At 50.1% G+C, this 20666-nt stretch overlaps 2 protein-coding genes across 11 annotated transcripts in view; one reads left to right on the forward strand and one right to left on the reverse strand.

The window, feature by feature from the left end:
* Nucleotides 1-20666, forward strand: part of CACNA1B (calcium voltage-gated channel subunit alpha1 B) — a 247192-nt gene that overhangs the window by 65004 nt on the left and 161522 nt on the right. For 6 of the 9 annotated variants that reach the window (XR_008510062.2, XR_008510061.2, XM_054520928.2 and 3 more), the window contains exons 7-10: nt 10185-10288; nt 13672-13787; nt 14746-14802; nt 15570-15662. Coding sequence is in view for 7 of the 9 variants with exons in the window: in XM_054520928.2 (XP_054376903.1) it covers nt 10185-10288; nt 13672-13787; nt 14746-14802; nt 15570-15662 (370 nt within the window). In the remaining 2 variants the exon portion in view is untranslated. Of the gene's footprint in view, nt 1-10184; nt 10289-10334; nt 11884-13671; nt 13788-14745; nt 14803-15569; nt 15663-20666 lie in introns of those variants that run through there. The other 3 variants (XM_054520929.2, XM_054520931.2, XM_054520932.2) reach the window with 3 other exon arrangements.
* Nucleotides 1209-9445, reverse strand: LOC129048051 (histidine-rich glycoprotein). 2 transcript variants are annotated; one of them, XR_008510063.2, is made up of 4 exons: nt 7861-9445; nt 5094-7693; nt 4266-4376; nt 1236-2911 (listed from the first exon to the last, which is right to left on the reverse strand). XR_008510063.2 is itself a non-coding variant. In XM_054520935.1 (3 exons), the coding sequence occupies exon 1, from the start codon at nt 7398-7400 to the stop codon at nt 6438-6440; it is 963 nt and encodes a 320-aa protein (XP_054376910.1). In that variant the 5' UTR covers nt 7401-7691; the 3' UTR covers nt 1209-2911; nt 4266-4376; nt 5094-6437. The 2 variants fall into 2 exon arrangements, 1 of the variants encoding a protein (XP_054376910.1); XM_054520935.1 differs by lacking the exon at nt 7861-9445 and having other exon boundaries at nt 1209-2911; nt 5094-7691.

Here is a 20666-nt window from a genome sequence, read left to right on the forward strand (position 1 = left end):
GTAAACTAGTACAACCAGTATGGGAAACGATGTGGAGATTCCTTAAAGAACTAAAAGTAGAACTACAATTTGATCCAGTAATTTCACTAGTTGGGGTCTACCAAGAGGAAAATAAGTCATATGAAACAGAGACTTGTACACGCATGTTTACAGCAGCACAATTTGCAATTGCAAAAATGTGGAACCAACCCAAATGCCCATCAATCAACAGTGGATAAAGAAACTGTGATATATATATATATGATGGACTACTACTCAGCCATAAAATGGAATGAATTAATGGCATTCACAGTGACCTTGAGATTGGGACTATTATTCTAAGTGAAGTAATTCAGGAATGGAAAACTGAATGTCGTATGTTCTCACTCATCAGTGGGAGCTAAGCTGTGAGGATGCAAAGGCATGAGAATGACACAGTGGACTTTGGGGACTCAGGAGGAAAGGGTGGGGTGAGAGACAAAAGACTACAAATTGTGTGCAGCATACGCTGCTTGGGTAATGGGTGCATGAGAATCTCATAAATCACCACTAAAGAACTTACTCATGTAACCAAACACCATCTGTTCCCCAATAACCTATGGAAATAAAATTTTTTTTTAAAGTACCTTATCTCCTGGCCTGATTTTAGGTTGCTGGTTAGTTGCCAGTGTGGGGAGTCTTTGAGTTTCAAACTTTTTTTTTTTTTTTGAGTTTCAAACTTTTGTAAAGCCTGCGGAAATGGTCCCAGCTTAACTAGGTATTTCACTAAAGTGGCTGTTTCTGGATCAGTATTTAGATCATTAGTTAAAAATGGCCTCCTGTATAACATTTCATATGGGCTCATATTAATTTTTGCTCTGGGGAAATTATGGACTCTTACAAGAGCTGTGGACAGCAAGTTGACCCAAGTTTCTTATGTTTCCTGACATAGCTTAGCTAACACCCATTTTAGAGTTTGATTAGCTCTTTCCACTTTTCTAGAGGATTGAGGCCTCCATGCTGAATGTAAATAGTATTTGATTCTGAGAGCCTTAGCAACCCCTTGAATTATTTGAGAGATAAAGAACGAGTCATTATCACTTTGGAGGCTTTGAGGTAACCCAAACTGGGGAAATATTTCTTTGAAGAACCTTAACAACTTCATTGGCCTTCTGTGTTTTGGTGTAGGGTAAGCTTCAATCCAGCCAGTAAAGGTATCTGTAACCTGCATGGACCTTGGGGGACTGAACAAAGGATGATGAATGCAGGAATAAAGATAAAGACAAAGAGTATATTTGGAAGAAGGGGTCAGGGGGCTCTTTGCTAGTGAACAAGGGCCCTGAGCTTTACACAGCCCTCCATATTTATTAGGCAAAAGAGATAGCGAGAAGAGGAGGGGGTGGTTGTCAGCAGGCAGTTTGATTCATAGCAGGCTTACAAGACCGCATTCTTTGAACAATAGGCTCTAGATGTCCCAGTAGGTAACCGCAATGAGCACGGCGCCAGGGAGTAATTGCCCTCAGCAAATCTCCTGGTAGCAGGCACAGTCATGAGTTTGCCCACATCCTGCTTTCATAATAAACAGTTTGCTGTTTGATCATATAACCTCCAGTGGAATACTGAGTTGGTCATGTCTCTCCGTCCTTCAGCTCCCTACAAGTATCTATTAGTACTAACAAATCTTGTATCCTCTACAGGCTGGCATTGTCCTTATGGCCCTTTGGGTTTCCTTTGAGTGCTCTTTGGGCATTCAGGGCATTGCCAGTGATGGCTGTCATAATTTTTGCTTGCCATTTTTCTTTACTCTGTTCCCCTTTTCCTTCCTTCATGATTGTTATACATCATGAAAGCAATATCAAGAAGCTGATTTTGATTAGTTTGTGGGCCCATCTGTAGCTTATATCTAATGTCTGGGACAGATTGGATTAGTATATTTTTTAAAGGCTTCCTCCAGCCTGCCATGAAACATGGCTGGATTTTCCTTCTTGCCCAGTGTAACCTCCTTTACCTTATCATAATTTACTGCCTTATTCTCTTTCTCTTCCTCCAAGGAGAGCCTCAAGAAACTTAGCCTGGTGGTTCATTCCCTCGGGTATGTTATAGTCCCAATTAGGATCAGTAATGGAGACTGTGTCTGGGCCTAAGTGATTGCCCTGAGAGTTTCAAGGAAATAAGTCATCTGCTTCCTGGTGGGCAGCCTCAAAGATTTGTTTCTTTTCTAAGGGGCTGCAATAGGTTGCTAGAATGAATTGACATCTCCCGTGAGAGATCAAAGGCTAAGGTCAAAGTTTGGGACCCATCTCCAAATTCCTAGGGTTCTCAGAATAGCTTCCTAGCTTTTCTGTGTGTTGTTTTATATCAGTTATAGAAAAGGGGGACTGCACTAGGACTGGCCCCTCAGCTCCTGCTACTTCCCTAAGGGGTAGCAGGGCTGGAGGGGGAGTTGAATAGATTGTTCCTCTCCAAATATGAGGAGGACTTAGCTGGACCCCCGAATTTTGCTCTTGGGTTTGAGCCTCAGGAGCACTTGGCAAGGAGTTATACAAGGGGTGGTTGCACTTGCCTCTGAGAGACAGGTGGCCTTTGTAAAAGGGGGTCATCTACAATATCTAGTTCTGCCTTAAGACCTTCCTTTTCAGGGCAGGTTCCAGGACTTTTGCAGATTGTTGGGTTTTGGTATAGGGCCATGAAGACCTGTACGTATGGGATTTCTGACAATTTACCCTGCCTTTTGCAAAACAGGTCTAATTGCAGGATGGTGTTTTAATTAAGACTTCCAATGACCACCAATTATTCCTGGCTGTCCAGCTGATACTGGGGCTATACATTATTATAGTAGAAAATCAGACGTTTTCTCCTTAGATTTCTCCTCAGGGTTCAGTTGATTCCAGTGGTTGAGGATGCAGCCAAGCAGGGAATCAGACGGAATGGATGGAGAGTTGCCCACAGTGGTCTGGAAGAGAGAAGAGGACTTTCAAAAGTGGAGGTCCTACTAGGTGACCCAGATTTTACCTGGGGTGGCCATCTGGAAAAACTCTGGGTCTTGTCTGGGGTTCCCAAGGGCATCCCCACTTCTGGGGCCCTGTCTTAGTTTGTCAGATATGTCTGACCTTAGATGGGTGCCAGCACCACTTTGGAACGGTTCCCTTCACAATCAGTGGCCCACTATGAGTTTCCTCTTGTCCCTGGCTGAAGGCCCCGACTTCTAGCATCCTTATAATTTGATAAGGCCAAGCTTTTAACTTCAGCCAATATGTTCATACACAGAATCTCTTTTACAATTAATTTTCATAAGCCTACAACTTGTTCAAACCTTTGGATTTCTCCTATACCACTTAAAACAGTCCTTTAACCCTCTAAACTTAGGCAACATAAATTATACAACATTTCTTGCATGATTTCACTTTCACAAATCTTTTTCACGACTTACCCAGATCATCTATGACATGCTTGGACTTTGTGACTTGTCCTAAACATCCCTCTTTTATTTCTTTACTTTTATTATTATTATCATATTCCAGGCTGGAGTGCAGTAATGCGATCTCGGCTCACTGCAACCTCCGCCTTACAGGTTCAAGCAATTCTCCTGCCTCAGCCTCCCAAGTAACTGGGACAACAGGCGTGCATCACTGTGCCTGGCTAATTTTTTATACTTTTAGTAGAGACAGGGTTTCACCATATTGGCCAGGCTGGTCTTGAACTCCTGACCTCGTGATCCACCTGCCTCGGCCTCCCAGAGTGCTGGGATTACAGGTGTGAGCCACTGCACCCAGTCATATCCCTCTTTTAAAACAACAGTCATTTTACTTTAGGACAAGAATTTACCATACAAGATGCCTTTTTATATAATATAAAATCTCTTTTATTTATAACCTTCTTTGCATAGCTAGGGGGCTAAGTGGGTTTCTTTTGTCCTTAGCCAGTCAAATAGATCAAGTAAGAGATGGGAGGTCTTTACTAGCTAACTCTGCAGGAGAATTTAGCATGAGAAAACAGGGTTTAAATTCCCTGAAACGTGTGAATTCCTCCTTGACAAGCTGCCATTGCCAATTGTGTCACACATAGGGATCAGGGAGTATAACCAGGAAAGACAGAAAAGAGTCCTTCCCCCTTCCAGGCAGGGCAGCTATCCCTATCATTCCTTGGCCTTCAGGTAACACTGGAGAGTGGCCCCAGCCAGTTGCCCTCAGTTACTGGGGAGCTACTAGGAAATGACTGCTGAAAGACTGAAAAAAAAAAAAAAGGAAAAGGACTCAGGTCCCTCATGTGAACCAGGCAGTGGTGGTCAGATGCTTCCATATGGATACCTTTCAGTCTCTCCGTAGAGTGGCCCCAGCCAGAGACCTGCAGTTGCCTCCATGATTAGGTGCTCTCTGTCAAGTGTCCTGAGTTGGAAAGAGAGATGGAAAATGCTTCCCCTGTATGGAGCAGAGAGGAAAAGGGAAAATGAGAAGAAAAATAACCCCCAAACTTTGGGCTTGCCTCCTGGCTGGCTCGCCAAAATACATTACCAGGGGAGGGTCTTGACTATGAGTCATCCAGGTTCTTGGCATTTTGAACAAAGATTTGGACAAAATGCACAAAACAACAAAAGAATGAAGCAACGAAAGCACAGACTTATTGAAAGTATGCTCCACAGAGTGGGAGTGGGCTCAAGCAAGTTGCTCAAGAGTGTTAGTTGCAGAATTTTCTGGGATTTAAATAACCTCTAGAGGTTTCCCATTGGTTACACTCTATGTAAATGAAGACTGGGCCTGCTACCAGTCTGATTGGTTGCAGGAGGCGACCAATCAAAGGCTGAAGTGAAGTTATAAAGTTAAACCCTATGCTAATGAAGACTTGGCCCACGACCAGCCTGATTGGTTGTGGGAGGTGACCAATCAGAGGTACTTTCCATTTTTTCATCTGTGACACAGTGGAAGGGGGGTGGGCCGCAAAGGGAGTAGCTGCTGTTCTTTTGTTACTTGGGTGTGGAGTGGTGTTTTCCTTTTGATTCAGTTCTAGGAAGTCAGCACAAATCGGCCCTAGGGTCCCTGCCTCCAGACCCTATTCTTCTGCCTCAATAGTACTATAATTTTTGCTTCATCTGTCAAACATAATTTAGAAAACTCAAAAGGAGAAAGAAATCCAGTTACCTATATTTTTACACTTTCCATTTTTCTTCCTTCCTAATAGTGATTCAATTTTTACTCATTTCCTTTCTGTTTAGAGAGCGTTCATTATTCATTTTTTCTTAGGAGAGTTCTGCTGGTGACAAATTCTCCTGGTTTCCCTAGTTTTTCATTTGAGAATGTCTTGATTTCCCAAAGGATATTCTTGGTGGGTATAGGTGTCTGGGTTGACAGTTCTTTTCTTTCAGCACCTGAAAAATATTATGCCACTTCCTTCTGGCCTCCATGGTTTCTAATGAGAAACCATTTGAATTGTTTTCCCCGTATAGGTATGGTATCATTTTTTTCTGCTGCGTTCAAGATTTTTTCTTTGTCTTTAGTTTTCAGAAGTTTGGCTATAATGTGTTTGTCTGGGGTTTGCTGAGCTTCTTAAATCTGTATGTTTGTGTCTCTTGCTAAAGTTGAGAAGTTTTCAGCATTCCTTTTTTTTTTTTTTTTTTGAGACAGAGTTTCGCTCTGTCACCCAGGCTGGAGTGCAGTGGCACAATCTCAGCTCACTGCAAACTCTACCTCCCAGGCTCAAGCAATTTTCCTGCCTCAGGCTGTGGAGTAGCTGGGATTACAGGCATGCACCACCATGCCTGGCCAATGTTTGTATTTTTAGTAGAGACAGGGTTTCGCCATGTTGGCCAGGCCGGTCTCACACTCCTGACCTCAGGTGATCTGCCTGCCTCGGCCTCCTGAAGTGCTGGGATTACAGGTGTGAGCCACCATGCCTGGCCGTATTTCTTTAAATACTGTCAGCTTTGTCCTTTTTCACCTGTCTTTGGTGCTCTGATGACATGAATATTAGATCATTTGTTATAGTCCCATGGGTTTTTGAGGTTCACTTTTCTCTCCTTATCAGAATGGATAATTCTATTGTTCTTTGTTTTCTTACTGTTCACTGATTCCTTCCACATCCCTTCCATTCTCTTGTTATGCATTTTCATTGAGATTTTTGATTTTTTTTTTTTAGCTCAAAATTTTCCCTTTGGTTCTGTAATCCAAAAAGTTATCAGAGACAAGTCTCAATCAATTCAGAATTTCATTTTGGCAAGGTTAAGGACATGCCCACAATAAAAAAAAACACCTTTGGAGAAAGGTATTTGGTGTGTGTGTGTGGTGTGTGTTGTGTCTGGTGTGTGTGGTGTGCATGTGTGTGTGTCTGGTGTGTGTGGTGTATGTGGTATGTGTAGTGTGTGTGGTGTATGTGGTATGTGTAGTATGTGTGGTGTATGTGGTGTGTGCCTGTATCTGGTGCATGTGGTATGTGTGTGGTGTGTGTGTGTATATGTGTGCATGTGTGTGTGGTGTGTACACTTGTGTCTAGTGTGTGTATGTGGTGTATTTGTGTCTAGTGTGTGTGGTGTGTGTGTCTGATGTGTGTGGTGTGCATGTGTTTGTGGTGTGTCTGTGGTGTGTTTGTGTATGGTCTGTGTGGCATGCATGTGTATGGTGTGTGTCTGGTGTGTGTCTGGTGTTTGGTGTGTGTATGTGTGTTGTGTGTGTGCTGTATACATGTGTGTGGTGTGTGTGGTGTGTGGGTGTGAAGTATGTGTGTAGTGTGTGTGGTGTGTGTGTGTGGTGTGTGTGTCTGGTGTGTGCATGTGTGTGGTGGCTGTGTGTCCAGTGTGTGTGTGTGGTGTATCTGTGTCTGATGTGTGTGGTGTGTGCACGTCTAGTGTGTGTGGTGTGTGTGTGGTGTGTGGGTGTGTGTGTGGTGCGTGGTGCATGTGTGTGTCTGGTGTGTGCGCTTGCATGTCCTTTGTGTGTGGTGTGTGTCTGGTGTGTGGTGTACATATGGTGTGCGTGTAGTGTGTGTGTGTTTGGTGTTTGTGGTGTGTGCGCTTGTGTGTCCAGTGTGTGTGTATGGTGTATGTGTGTCTGGTATGTGTGATGTGAGTGTGTGTGGTGTATGTATGCGTGTGTGTGGTGTGTGTGGTGTGTGGTGCATGTGTCTGGTGTGTGCACTTGTGTGTCCTGTGTGTGTGGTGTATGTGTGTCTGGTGTGTGGTGTGCATGTGTGTGGTGTGTGCACTTGTGTGTCCAGTGTATGTGTATGGTGTATGTGTGTATGGTGTATGTGTGTCTGGTATGTGTGGTGTGAGTGTGTGTGTGGTGTACATATGGTGTGCGTGTAGGTGTGTAGTGTGTGTGTGTTTGGTGTTGGTGTGTGTGGTGTGCATGTGTGTGGTGCGTGTGCTTGTGTGTCCAGTGTGTGTGTATGGTATATGTGTTTCTGGTTTGTGTGGTGTGGGTGTGTGTGTGGTGTATGCATGTGTGTGTCATGTGTGGTGCATGTGTGTGGTGTGTGTTTGTGCGTGTGGAGAGGGAGATTTATCATGAGGAACTGGCTCATGTGATCACAGAGGCTGGCACGTCCACATCTGTGGTTCTGCCTGGCGGGCTTGGGTGCTGTCCGCACATGGAGAGCTGATGGTGCAGTTCCCGATGGCGGTGGCTGGCAGAGGTGAAATCCAGAGGCACCTGCTGGAGACTTTTCCCTTACCCAGGGGAGGGTTGATCTTGAGTGTGGATTGAATGAGGTCCACCCCACATTACAGAGAGCAGTGGTCTTCACTCTGTGGATTAAAGTGATAATCTTATCTCAGAGCACCTTTGTAGAAGTATCTGCAAGGTACCATCAAGTGTACTTGACCAAGTATCTGAGTACCCCGTGGCCCAGCTAAGTTGACACAACATTAACCATCACAGCATCTAAGAAATTTGTGCTCTTCCTGGTACTTACTATGACGAGTGAGTTTCAGTTGAAAACTGGCCATTTTTGGCCTTTCGGCATGGGACCTTGGATCTCAGTTAAGCATTCTGCATTGGCTGTCAGGGAAGGAGGAGGGCTGCTGTCTTGTTGCCGGTGAGTGCAGAAGTCTAGGTTCCCCACTTGGCCTCTGTTGACATATGGTAGTGTGTTCTCCTTACTGCTGGGCAGGGGTGGCAGGTCTGGATCCCCACCATGCCTCAAGGGAACTTTCCAGGCTGGGAGGGTTAGAGGTGCCTCGTTCTTGTTCTCCACGTGGTTTCTGCACACTGTGGGTGGGTGGGTGGCTTCATGACTGCTGGATGGTGGTAAAAGTCCTGGTTGCACAAGACCCTTCTGATAGCTCCCTAGCAGCAGGGGGTGCCCCTACTGCCTGTGTAAATGGAAGTCAAGGTGTCCCGTGTGGTCTTCACTAGTACCGCGGAGGTGGGCTGGGGCTGGGGGGCCGTGATAACCCCTGCTGAGGAGGAACGTTCCACCTTCTACTTGGCTTTCTCTGACAGCACCCCATGGAGGGTGAGGGGATTTGGATGCCTCATTGCAGTCTAGGTGCTCCTCTGGGTCTTTGCGGGAAGGGAGGGATGGAGATGGAGCCAGCGTTTTCTGTGGGTTGTCTGAGAGCTCCCTGTCCTGCTAGGCCGCCTTGGTTAGGGAGAGCTGGCTTTTGCTGGTGCTTTTTTTGGTTGTCTGTGCCCCTTGGGCATTTCCAAGTTTTAGCTTCATCAGATCCAAATGTGGGGTATAGGAAGCAAGAAGAAAATCCTGGAAATGCACCTTATATCCTGGGGTCCTAGCTAGTCTGCCCTATTTTCTCCACCTTTCAGAGTCATTCTGTGTTTGCTTTGTGAATAATTTTCAGTATGTTAATTCCATTTAGTGGGAACAATATGGCAGAGTATGTCTGCTCCATCTTCCCAGAAGTAGAAGTCCTGTTTTTTAAGATGAGAGGAATTAGAGCCAGTTGGCTACTGATGAGAACACTCCATTGGGGAGGGAAATTGCGGGAGCCAAGTACTTGAGCAGGTGAGAGGGGCTGAGGCTACAGCAGCGATATCTCCTTTTTCTGAAGAAGGGAGGGCAGGTTTGAGGGTGTGCTTGCGGGAAGTTGGTGGCTTTGGTGGCCGCCCAGTCCAAGATCTGAGTTGCATGTGAATGAGTCTAGACAGAGGTGTGGTTTAGTGGTTCATGTTCTAGGAACATGAACTGCAGCTGGAGCTGAGATTCTGAATGTCACTTCTGGTTTCGGATCCAGGAATCTCAGGGGCCAGCCTGGAATCAGTGTCCAAGGGTCAGGAACCACGAGCTTCAGTCCATGCAGGGGTGGAGGCTGCAAATCCGCCAGGCTGGCAGACACTGGAGGGCAGGAATGCCAACAGCAGCACCTGGAGATCAGCGCCCGCTGCAGGGCAGTGCCCCGACTGTCCTCCTGCCTCTGTTTTGGTGGAGCCCTTCCCGTGTCTTGTGAACTGCCTCTGAAGAGAGGCGTCCAGGAACAGGACTAGGGGCTGCCTCCCTTGGCACCCACCACCCTCCTGGTGTCTCTCCAGCACCAGACTCGCAGGGAGAAAGAGGTTCTCTACACCCCTTAGCCACATCCCCTGGGAATGCATAAAAACGAAACAACTATGGAATCAAATTGGGTTCAAAGGAGCACACCCTTTTGTGGGCTGTGCTATAAAAAGCAAAAGATCTGGGAAAGAAGGTCCCTCTTTGCTTTCAGCTATTCAGATCACGCCTGAGTGCTGGGCGCTGTCTCAGGCCAGGCATGTGGTGAAACTGAAAATGCAGATGGGCCCACTGTTGCCTCTCAGCTGTGGGAGCTGCTGCATGTGGACTTGGGTCTGATGTGGACTTGGGCCTGATGTGGACTTGGGCCTGTGGGCCCCCTTCAGGAGGACATGGCTTTGGAGCTGCCCAGGATGTCTGGTAGCCAGGGAGGTGTCTGGCAGAGGTTGGGTGCTCATGCCACCTCGGGGCATCCACACAGCCGTGACTCCCTGGGCCTACTGCTTGGCTGTTGAGTGTTGCTAGGCAGTGGCTGGCAGCACTGAGTGTCCCTGGTCCTCTGGGAGCTGCAGTCCAGAGAGAACTCTGCCAGCAAAGGCACGTCTGCCTGTGGGTGCTGCCTGGACTCCAGCCCCATGTTTGGACCTCCCTGTGACTGGCCTCCCCACTGCCTGGACCCTACCAGGTGTGTGCTTCTGAGAAGGAGGCCTGTTGGGGGCTGGGGGTGCTTCTGTGGCCGGGACTGTGTGTTTTGTCTCTGTCCTTCCTCATCTCCCTCTCCTTGCTTCCAGACAAACGATGCGGCCGGCAACACCTGGAACTGGCTCTACTTCATCCCTCTCATCATCATCGGCTCCTTCTTCATGCTCAACCTGGTGCTGGGCGTGCTTTCGGGGTGAGAGACCATGTGGGGGATGTGCAGGTGCCCCTCTGTGTTCTCAGCTGAAGGGTCAACAGGGGCACGTGTGACACTTGGGGTGGGGGCCTGGCCCATGGGTGCCTTCTGTGGTGGTTGCCCCTGGTGTTCTGGGTTCTGGTAGCCCTTCCTTTGTGCCACCATCCTGACCTGTCCTTGATCAGCCCCTCGGCCCCTTATCTCTGTCATACCCCTGGCCTTTCCGTGGTTTCTGCCATGGGAGAGCAGCTGCCGCTACTCATCTGGGTAGACAGGAGGTGTGGTCTGTGATGGGAGGTGTGGTCGTAATGGGAGATGTGGTCTGTAATGGGAGGTTGGTCTGGGGGGATGGGAGGTGTGGTCTGTGATGGGAGATGTGGTCGTAATGGGAGGTGTGGTCTGTAATGGGAGGTTGGTCTGGGGGGATGGGAGGTATGGTCTATGATGGGAGGTGTGGTCTTGGTAGATGGAGGTGTGGTCTGGGACAGGGTTTCTGAGCAGCCTCTGTGGCCACAGAGAGCCCCTCTGTTACTGTGGTGAGAAATAACTGGGGGCACCCTGATCTCTGTAGCAGTCACCACTGGGCTCGCCACCCTGGCCCTGACCGCTGGTGTGCACTTCCTCTCAGGTCACCTCTTTGTGCCAAGCTACTCCAGGGGAGGGTGAGAGAGAGGGCTCAGGGCTGGGGGTCCATCCTGGAGAAGGTGGAGAAAGAGTCCTCTCTGGGAGTGGGCCTGTGGGCACACAGCCCCTTCGGTCCCACCCTGGGGATGAGAGCTGAAGAGATGCCATGTATGGGGCCTGACTGGGGTTGGTATTTGGGGCTCCTGCCCTACCACAGGGCAAGGAGTTGTGCTAGGAAGGAGGTGGAGGCATCAGGCCTGCCTGGCTTCCTGCTCCCACCTTAGCCCTCAGCCCCCCTGTGAGGCTGGAGGGGTTAGGGTTAGGGTTAGGGTTAGGGGTGCATCCCCCTCTGTCCTCCCTGTGATCCCTGCTCAGGCCCACAGCTCTGAGCTGGGCTGGGGATAGAGCCTGGTGAACCTGGGAGTTCTGCTACGCTGAGCAGGACAGGAGCAGCCAGAGTGGGGATGGCTGGAGCCAAAGCCTCTGGGCTCCAGTGGGAGATCGTGCCCTTGGTTTTGGCCCTGTCCTGTAAGGGGTGTGACTGTCACTAGCAGGCCTCTCCAAGAGCCTCCATGGGAACCAGCAAGCGACCAGCTTAGGGGATGGAAATAGAACTCCCAGCCTGGCGGGGTAGCTGGCGGAGGCTTGGGGCTCGGAGGATGCACTGGGGGGGAGGGACATCTCAGCTGAGACCCAACTGGGGGACTAGGAATGAGCCAGGCCAAGGAAGGAGGAGGGTCTTCCAGGCAGAGAACAGCTGGGGTGGAGGCACAGTGGACAGAGGGTTGTGGCCTGTGTGTTGTAGAGATGCTTGGAGCTGGAGTCAGAGGGTGTTGTGGGGAGAGGGCATAGGGGCTGGTAGGGGGCTGGCAGCAGCCAGGCTTGTGAGGTGCCTGGGCTGTGCTGAGGATGCTGCCTGGTGCCAAGGGTGCTGAGAACACTGCCTGGTGGGAAGCCTGGCAGGAGCATAGGTGGGTTCAAGGGGAGGCAGGAGGGCAGCCTGCTCAGGGCTTCCTTCTGCGTCCCTCTAGGGAATGTGCAGAATAGCCTGAGGGGCTGGAGGGGAGGCCCAAGGCAGGGCCTGCGTGGTATTTCCCACTCCTTCCCCACTGTGAGGATCCCGGCCTCTGGGGAGAATGGGATATGTGATGGTCCTCCCATCAGCCCAGCTGAACCCTCCCTCAGGCCCACAGGCCCAGCAGAGGGCCCCCAAGCCAGGGGCCAGCACCCCCCATGTGGGTCCTGCACCCCGGGGTGGCAGTGGTAAGAGGCCGCCTTCCCAGCCTTGCTCTGTGGGAAAAGCCACGGCTCTGCCATGTCTGGACGAGAGCTGCAGGAGGGGCCAGCTTGGGGCCAATTCGGCCTCTCTCTCTCCATTCCCAGAGCTCCCATCCTCACAGCATCCCAGAGAAGCAGAATAGGTGGCCCCTGTCCTGCCGCTTCTCACCCAGCGAGGACAGAAGCTCAGGGAGGGCTGGCCCTGCTGCCGGCCACTGCGTGAGAAGCAGCTGCTCTGTGGAGGGGGCCAGACTGCTGGGGGGAGTTGCTGCTGGGAGCTCTCAGATCAGTTCAAGCAGTGATGTCCTTGCCCTTCCCCTGTCCCCCAGGCCCTCTCATTCTCAGGGCATGGCCACAGGGATTGGTCTGGGTGGGGAGGCCACAGTGGACCCTGCCTTCCTGTAGATTTGGGACTTGGGATGCCCAGATGGGAGGGTGCACCTGGGCAGGCCTGGTCACCTTGCACTGCCTGGGCTGTAACAGCTCAGTGCCTAGCGGACACTGGCCCTGTGCCCAGGGTCCGTCATGGTCAGAGCCGGGGACTGTTGCACTGGAGCTGTGTGTGCTGGGAGTCATGCCTGCCACACCCACTCCACCAACTCAGAAGCTTGTGTGTGTGTGTGTGTGTGTGTGTGTGTGTGTGTGTGTGTGTGTGAGTGGGGGGGGGGAAGAGAGAGAGAGAGAGAGAGAGGAGAGAGAGAGAGAGAATGGCTTGCTTCTGGCACTGTGAGCCTTAAAGCTTGGCCAGGAGGCTGGGGCTGGGGTGGGGGTGCTGAGCTGGAAGGGCAAGTGTTCTCTGCTGGTCACCATGACAGCTGTGAAGGCTCAGGCGGGGCTGGGGTGAGATGTCGGGGGCCAATGACAGAAGGTCTCCTCTCCTGCTCACTGTGAGCCTCAGAGGCTTGGTTGAGGAGACTACGTGGACTCTGCAGTATTATCCTTCTGCCTCTGGCCTGCCTTGACCCCGTCCCTTCTTCCCTGTCCCTGTCTGTCCCTCCTCCTTCCCACAAAGGCTTTGCATCTGAACCAACAGAGGAAGCAAAGTGAACATTCTCCTCTGGAGAATTCTTGCCAGGAGCTCTCTGGAGGACAGCAGATAACAGAGCCTGGCACAAGGGGAGGGAGGAGGCGTGTGCCTAGGTTGCTGTAGGCAGGGGCTGTGAAATTGTCCCTGCTCTCTAGAACTGCCCCTCTGGGGACCAAGGCACCATCCCTAAGTGCCACAGGAGTCTGAGGACGGAGGGCCACCTGGGCTGCTCATGGAGGCCCTCTGGGTGCCTAGGGAGCTGCCTGGTGCTCTGGAGTGCTCATCTGGAGTGCTCATGTTAGAAGAGGCCGGGGTGGCAGGGGCCTGCCTGAAGTGGCAGCCTGCAGCCTGCGTCTCCTGTCCCAGGCTTTCCCTGGTCCTTTTTGTCTCTGGGGCTGCACACCTGTGGGGCTTGCACTCACCTGATCTTGCTTTTCCGGCCCCTGCATGGTAGGGAGTTTGCCAAGGAGCGAGAGAGGGTGGAGAACCGCCGCGCCTTCCTGAAGCTGCGCCGGCAGCAGCAGATCGAGCGAGAGCTCAACGGGTACCTGGAGTGGATCTTCAAGGCGGGTGAGGGCCCGTGGGAGCCACTGCACTCCTGGCCGGCCACTGTTAGTTCTCTGTCCCCAGTTCTGCTCTGCTGCCAGCTGGGGTGCCCTGGCTGCTGGGTAGAGCCTGAAGGGACTTTGTAGTGAGCAGAGTGAGAAGGGATTTCTCTCTAGCTCACCCAGGGGCCTGGCACCAGGCAGCCATATGGCTCTGAGGACAGTCGCCTTTTAAATGGAGGACTCTGCCATGGCCCAGCCTAAAGCTGGTCTCTCCCCATTAGTCTCAGCCAAGTCCCTTCTGTGCCCTGACTCTGGGTTTTATCAAGCCTGGACTCCCTCCCCTCGCCCCAGGCCAGCGCTCTTTCCTCCACTTGGGGCATCCACTCCCACCTCCTAAGGTTTCCCAAGTGCCTTCTCAGAGATGAACTCGCCTGTGGCACAGCTGTTCTCAGGGAGGCGACGTGTGGGTAGGGACGGGCAGACACAAGGCGGCTGAGTCCTCTTCACAGGGCACTGTCTTCCCAGTAGAAAAAGCTCAGGTGTGGGCCCTGCTGGCTTCTGGAAGTCTAAGAGCTGATAAGGCGGCCAGGTGCAGTGGCTCATGCCTACAATCCCAGCACTTTGGGAGGCCGAGTTGGGCGGATCACCTGAGGTCAGGAGTTCGAGACCATCCTGGCCAACATGGTGAAACCCCGTCTCTACTAAAAATACAAAAATTAGCTGGGCGTGGTAGCACGTCCCTGTAATCCCAGTGGGGGGGCTGAGGCAGGAGAATCGCTTGAACCCGGAAGGTGGAGGTTGCAGTGAGCCGAGATTGTGCCATTGCACTCCAGCCTGGACGACAGAGCGAGACTCCATCTCAAAAAAAAAAAAAAAAAAAGAGCTGAGAAGGCAGGGCCTTCCAGACAGAGATGTGCCTCTGTCCTGGGGCATTCCTGGGGTCAGGAGGGCTCTGACCTGAGGCTGTGTTCCCCTCGCAGAGGAAGTCATGCTGGCTGAGGAAGACAGGAATGCAGAGGAGAAGTCCCCTTTGGACGGTAGGTGGCACTCGCTGGTACTCCTGTGTGGTGGAGAGCTCTGGTGGCCACGTGGGTGGTGACACGTGCCCACTTGCATGTTTCACGCGAGGTGCTCTCGGCAGTGCCAGGCACCTGCACAGCCATCACATGAACACAGACTAGGGCCATGGTGTCTGACCCTGGCACCTGACACAGGCCCACATTGCAGGTTTAAACTGAGCTGTGTCTATCCCCAGGGCTTGGCTTGCTGCTGCTCCCAGAGACCATGGGAAGGCTCATGGCACAACCTGGGACCATGAGAGGGAGCCTGGGCCCCATTGCTGTGGTTGCTGGCACTAGTTACCAGCATAGCTGCAGCAGCAGGAAGGCTGCCCTCTCTGCACACCCACTGCTCAGGTCAGGGCCAGACAGCACGGGCACATCTGTGGCAATCTCAGCCGGCCCCATGCCTGCGGCTCTGAGCAGGTCTATGCTGTCCCCGTTGTAGTCCTGGCCTTGCCCCAGATGGACGTATCCTGGTCTCCCTGGTGCCCAGGCCTCCCCACTGGCCTCATTTTGGAAGAAAGGGAAAGCGGGGACCCCTCACCCCCCAAATTCCTTGTCCCTTCAGCTCTGGGGACTGGGAGGGACCCAAGGGGGCCCACAATCATCCGGCCTCAGCCCCAGTTCAGGACAGGAGCTCAGGAGAGGTCACCGGTCCCAGGGGGAGGGTGATCCCATGCCCCGCTGAGGCAGGTGGCCTGAGGGCTGCATCTCAGGCAGTCTCTCCCATCCTTTGTTTAAAGCAGTGCTGAAGAGAGCGGCTACCAAGAAGAGCAGAAATGACCTGATCCACGCAGAGGAGGGAGAGGACCGGTTTGCAGATCTCTGTGCTGTTGGTGAGTCTCAGGGTGTCCCTGCAGCTCTGCCAGGCTTGAGCTGGACATGGAGTGCATGCTCTGCTTCCCCCGCTACCCAGCCACTGTTGGACGCCCCTTCTTGCCCAAACGCCTGCAGGCTCCTTTCAGACGGTTTGCTGCTCCTGGCTTTGTGACCCCCATGTGGACTTAGGGCCCTTAGCCATATCCCAAGGCTGGAGGACTCTGTAGGGCCACCTCTGTCTTCAGCCCCTGTCTGTTTTTCACTTTCTGGACTTGCTGCCTCTGAGGCCGTTGTGTCATCCCCTACCTCTCAAATAGTACAAAGAACATTCTGGCTAATTTATCCAACAGAGCTGTGTTGGTTCCCTTCCTCTCTATCTGGTACCAGATTCTGGTTCCAGAAGTGCCTGGGCCTTGCTTCATTTTGAGACACCAAGTCAGATCCAATCTCGACTTCCTTGCTGTACAGCAGTCTGTGAGTGGACCAGATTTAGAAGATGTCTACCATTATATTGTTACATGTATGAGACAGAACTGTTTAATAAAACAGGAAAGACACACACACTCATGCGTACACACACATACACTTAAACTGGACCTTTTCTGTCCTCACTCAGCACTAGGAAACTCCCGTTAACAACTTCGAATGTACCCTTTCCTATTTCTCCATGCTCACCTCAGATAACACACACAAACACTCATACATCCACACACAAATATGCATGTAGAGTTTTGGAGTCTTCTCCTGTTACAAAAATGATTTCATACAAACTTGTCTCACCAGTCCCTTTCCTAAACCGCTCCTAATCAATTTGTCTGATTCTAGCACCCCTTGTCGGGTGCAACCTGGCGTTGCTGATGTGGAGTCTCTGGAGTTGTTCAGTTGCTCATCTGCTGATGGCCATTCATTTCTAGTGCTTTTATCTCACTATGAAAAATACTGCCCCCAAGTCTTTGTGAATGGCTGTCCTTCCTCACTAGTGCTTTTCTCTGTGGGGCAGATTCCCAGGAGCAGGTGCCGAGGGTGAGGGTGTGGTACTGTTCAGAGTTCTGTGCGACCCCACATTCCATCCACAGTACAGGCCGACCTTCGCCCTCATCCAGTGCTATGTGACGGCTCCTTTTGATTTTTCCCAGTTTGAGGCCAATTTGATGAGTGTAGACTAATAAATTCTTTGGCACTACAATTTTCCTTTCTCCTACTGTCCGTGATGCTGGCCCTCTTTCTAAATGTTTGTTCCCTGTCTGGACTTGGCCTTTGGTGACTCTTCCCATATGCTATACAGTTTTCTATTGAGTTTATTTGTAAATTATTTTGTATTTATTTTGACAATAATGAGATACCAATGTATATCATAGATCTGAATGTTTTATCATCTTATAATTTTATTTTATTTAATTAAATTTTTTTTGAGACAAAAATTTCACTCTTGTTGCCCAGGCTGGAGTGCAATGGTGCGATCTCGGCTCACTGCAACCTCCGTCTCCCAGGTTCTAGTGATTCTCCTGCCTCAGCATCCCGAGTAGCTGGGATTACAGGCATGCACCAACTGCCCAGCTACTTTTTTGTATTTTTAGGAGATACAGGGTTTCACCATGTTGGCCTGGCTGTTCTTCAACTCCTGACCTCAGGTGATCTACCCACCTTGGCCTCCCAAAGTGCTGAGATTACAGGTGTGACCCACCACACCTGGTCCATTTTATAATTTTAAACAATTTATTATATGATTGTGGTAGCTAAATAGTTTCCTTCTATTGCTATTTTATCTAGAGTTTTTATTCTGATTTTTAAAAATGAATTGAAGAGTTAAAATGTCTTTATCTATGGTTTGGAATCCTTTAAATAACACTGGAATTATCTTTTGTATAGATGAGATAAAACTGTGAATCTATATAATCCAAAAAAGAAAAAAAAAAAAGGATTTGGACCAGTGTTGTGACTTAGGCTTTGTTAGGAAATCACCCCATTCTCTAGGTGTTGGGATCCCTTTCTGTGGCGCTGTGCACCGGCTCTCTAGCGATTCTCTTAACCTCGCTTGTGTCAAGTGCTTGTGCCTCATTCAGCAGATGTCTATCCAGGGCCCGCCACTTGCCAGCAATGGAGGCATGGGGGCCGCCACACTGGAGAAACCCCTAATAAAGGCCCTTCATCATTGGAGTTTCCGTCCAGTGGGGGCATCAAACAACAAATAAGATAGTAAGGAAAATATGCCGCATGCCAGAGCCCCTGTGCGGAGGAGGAAGAAGTCAGGAAGGCAGGAGTGGAAGCGTGTGGAGAGGGGGCGGTGCCAGAAATTCATGGCCGTAGAAGGCCTGAGGAAAAAGACTGCCTTTGAGTAAAAGAGTTGCAGGAAGTGAGGAGGTCGGCCTGAGGAACGCCGGGGCGGGGGAGAGGGGAGGTTGGCCTGAGGGAAGCCAGGGGAGGGGAGGTCAGCCTGAGGAACTACTCTCAGGTCGACCTGGAGAGAGAGGGGAGCTTGGCCTGAGGGACGCGGGTGTGGCGGGGAGGGAAGGTTGGCCTGGGGGAGGGGGAGGGGGAGGGGGAGGGGAGGTCGGCCGGAGGGACACCCGAGAGAAGGGAGGTCCGGGGAGAGGGGAGGTCGGTCTGAGGGACACGAGGCGTGGGGTGGTGAGGTAGGGAAGCGGGAAGGGGAGGTTGGCCTGAGGGACGCGTTGGTGGGGTGTGGGGGGGGAGGTTGGCCTGACTGGGGGGGAGGGGGAGGGGAGGTCAGCCTGAGGGACACCCGGGAGAGGGGGTCGGCCTGAGAGACGCCGCGGGGGAAGGGTGATCAGCCAGAGGGACACCCGGGAGACGGGAGACGCCACCAGGGAGGGGAGGTCGGCCTGAGGGTCGCCCAGGAGAGAGAGGGGAGGTTGGCCTGAGGGACGCGGGGGTGGGCAGGTCGGCCTGAGGGACACCCAGGAGAGGGGAGATGCGAGACGCAGCCAGGGAGGGGAGGTCAGGGCAGAGGTGAGGTCGGCCTGAGGGACCTCTGGGAAAAGACATTCCAGGCAACGAGTGCCAAGACCCTGAGGCAAGACTGTGCTTGGCACCCAGGTGTGGGGAACGTCTTGGAGGCCAGCGCGGCTGGAGTGAGGTGCCATGGGCTGTCGGGAGCGGTCGAGGAAACCTGAGAGTCAGACAGGCTCAGTTCCAGCCAGGACCCCAGGCCGCCCTGGTGGTTTGCAGAGGGATGACACGCTCTGGCTTCTGTATAAGGGTCTCTCTGGAGACTGTGTGAAGTGTTCCTTTTTCTCCACAACCTCTCCAGCATGTTTTTTTGTTTACTTTTTAATAATAGCCATTCTGATTGGGGTAAGATGATATCTCATTTTGGTTTTGATTTGTATTTCTCTAATAATCAGTGATGTTGGCTTTTTTTCATGTTTGTTGGCCACACGTATGTCTTCTTTTGAGAAGTGTCCATTCATGTCCTTTGCCTGCTTTTTAATGGGGTTGTTTGTTCTCCCAGCACCATTTATTAAGTAGGGTATTCTATTTAATAATAGGGAATACATCCTAGCTTTATTCCTAGGTATTTTATTTTTTTTTTTTGTGGCAATTGCAAATGGGAGTTGATGCATGATTTGGATCTCGGCTTGCCTGTTGTTGGTGTATAAGAATGCTGGCGATTTTTGAACATTGATTTTGTATCCTGAGGCTTTGCTGAAGTTGTTTATCAGCTTGAGAAGATTTTGGACTCAGATGATGGCATCTGCAAACAAAGATGGTTTGACTTCTTCCCTTTCTATGTAAATACCTTTATTTCTTTATCTTGCCAGATTGCTCTGGCCAGAACTTCCAATACTATGTTGGATAGGAGTGGTGAGAGACATCCTTGTCTTGTGCAGGTTTTCAAGGGGAATGCTTCCAGCTTTGGCCATTCATGATGATATTGGCTATGGCTTTGTCATATATGTCTCTTATTATTCTGAGGTATGTCCCTTTAATATCTAGTTTATTAAGAGTTTTTAACATGAAGGGATGTTGAATTTTATCGAAGGTCTTTTCTGCATCTATTGAGATAATCATGTGGTTTTTGTCTTTAGATCTGTTTATGTGATGAATCACATTTATTGATTTGGGTATGTTGAACCAACCTTGCATCCCAGGGATGAAGCCTACTTGATTGTGGTGGATAGATTGTGGTGGATAAGCTTTTTGATGTGCTGCTGGATTTGGTTTGCCAGTATTTTGTTGAGGATTTTTGCATCAATGTTCATCTAGGATATTGGCCTGAAGTTTTCTTTTTTTGTTGTATCTGTCAGGTTTTGGTATGAGGATGATGCTGGTCTCATAGAATGAGTTAGGGAGGAGTCCTTCCTTTACAATTGTTTAGGATAGTTTCAGTGGAATTGATACCAGCTCGTCTTTCTACCTCTGGGAGAATTGAGCTGTGAGTCCATCTGGACCTGGGCTTTTTTTGATTGGTAGGCTATTTATTACTGCCTCAATTTTAGACCTCATTTTTGGTCTTTTCAGGGATTCAATTTATTCCTGGTTCAATCTTAGGAAGGTGTATGTGTCCAGGAATTTATTCATTTCTTCTAGATTTTCTAGTTTATGTACATAGAGGTGTTTATAGTATTCCCTGATGGTTGTCTGTATTTCTGTGGGGTCAGTGGTGATATCTCCTTTATCATTTCTGATTGTGTTTATTTGAATCTTCTCTCTTCTCTTTTTTTTTTAGTCTAGCTAGTGGTCTATCTATTTTATTAATTTTTTTTTTTTTTTTCAAAAAACTAGCTCCTGTTTTCATTGATTTTTTTGATGGATTTTTCGTGTCTCTATCTCCTTCAGTTCAGCTCTGATCTTAGTTATTTCTTGTTTTCTGCTAGCTTTGGGGTTTGTTTGCTCTTGGTTCTCTAGTTCTTTTAGTTGTGATATTAGGTTGTTAACTTGAGATCTTTCTTTTTGGTATGGGCATTTAGTGCTATAAATTTCCATCTTAACACTGCTTTAGCTGTGTCCCAGAGATTCTGGTATGTTATATCTTTGTTCTCATTAGTTTCAAAGAACTT

This window comes from Pongo abelii, chromosome 13 (genome assembly GCF_028885655.2).
Source record: "Pongo abelii isolate AG06213 chromosome 13, NHGRI_mPonAbe1-v2.0_pri, whole genome shotgun sequence".
Classification (NCBI taxonomy): domain Eukaryota; kingdom Metazoa; phylum Chordata; class Mammalia; order Primates; family Hominidae; genus Pongo; species Pongo abelii.

Coding starts and splice junctions, on each gene's coding strand:
- LOC129048051 (XM_054520935.1), bottom strand. CDS start 7,400: ATGACACACACATGCATACACCACACACACACCCACACCACACAAACC.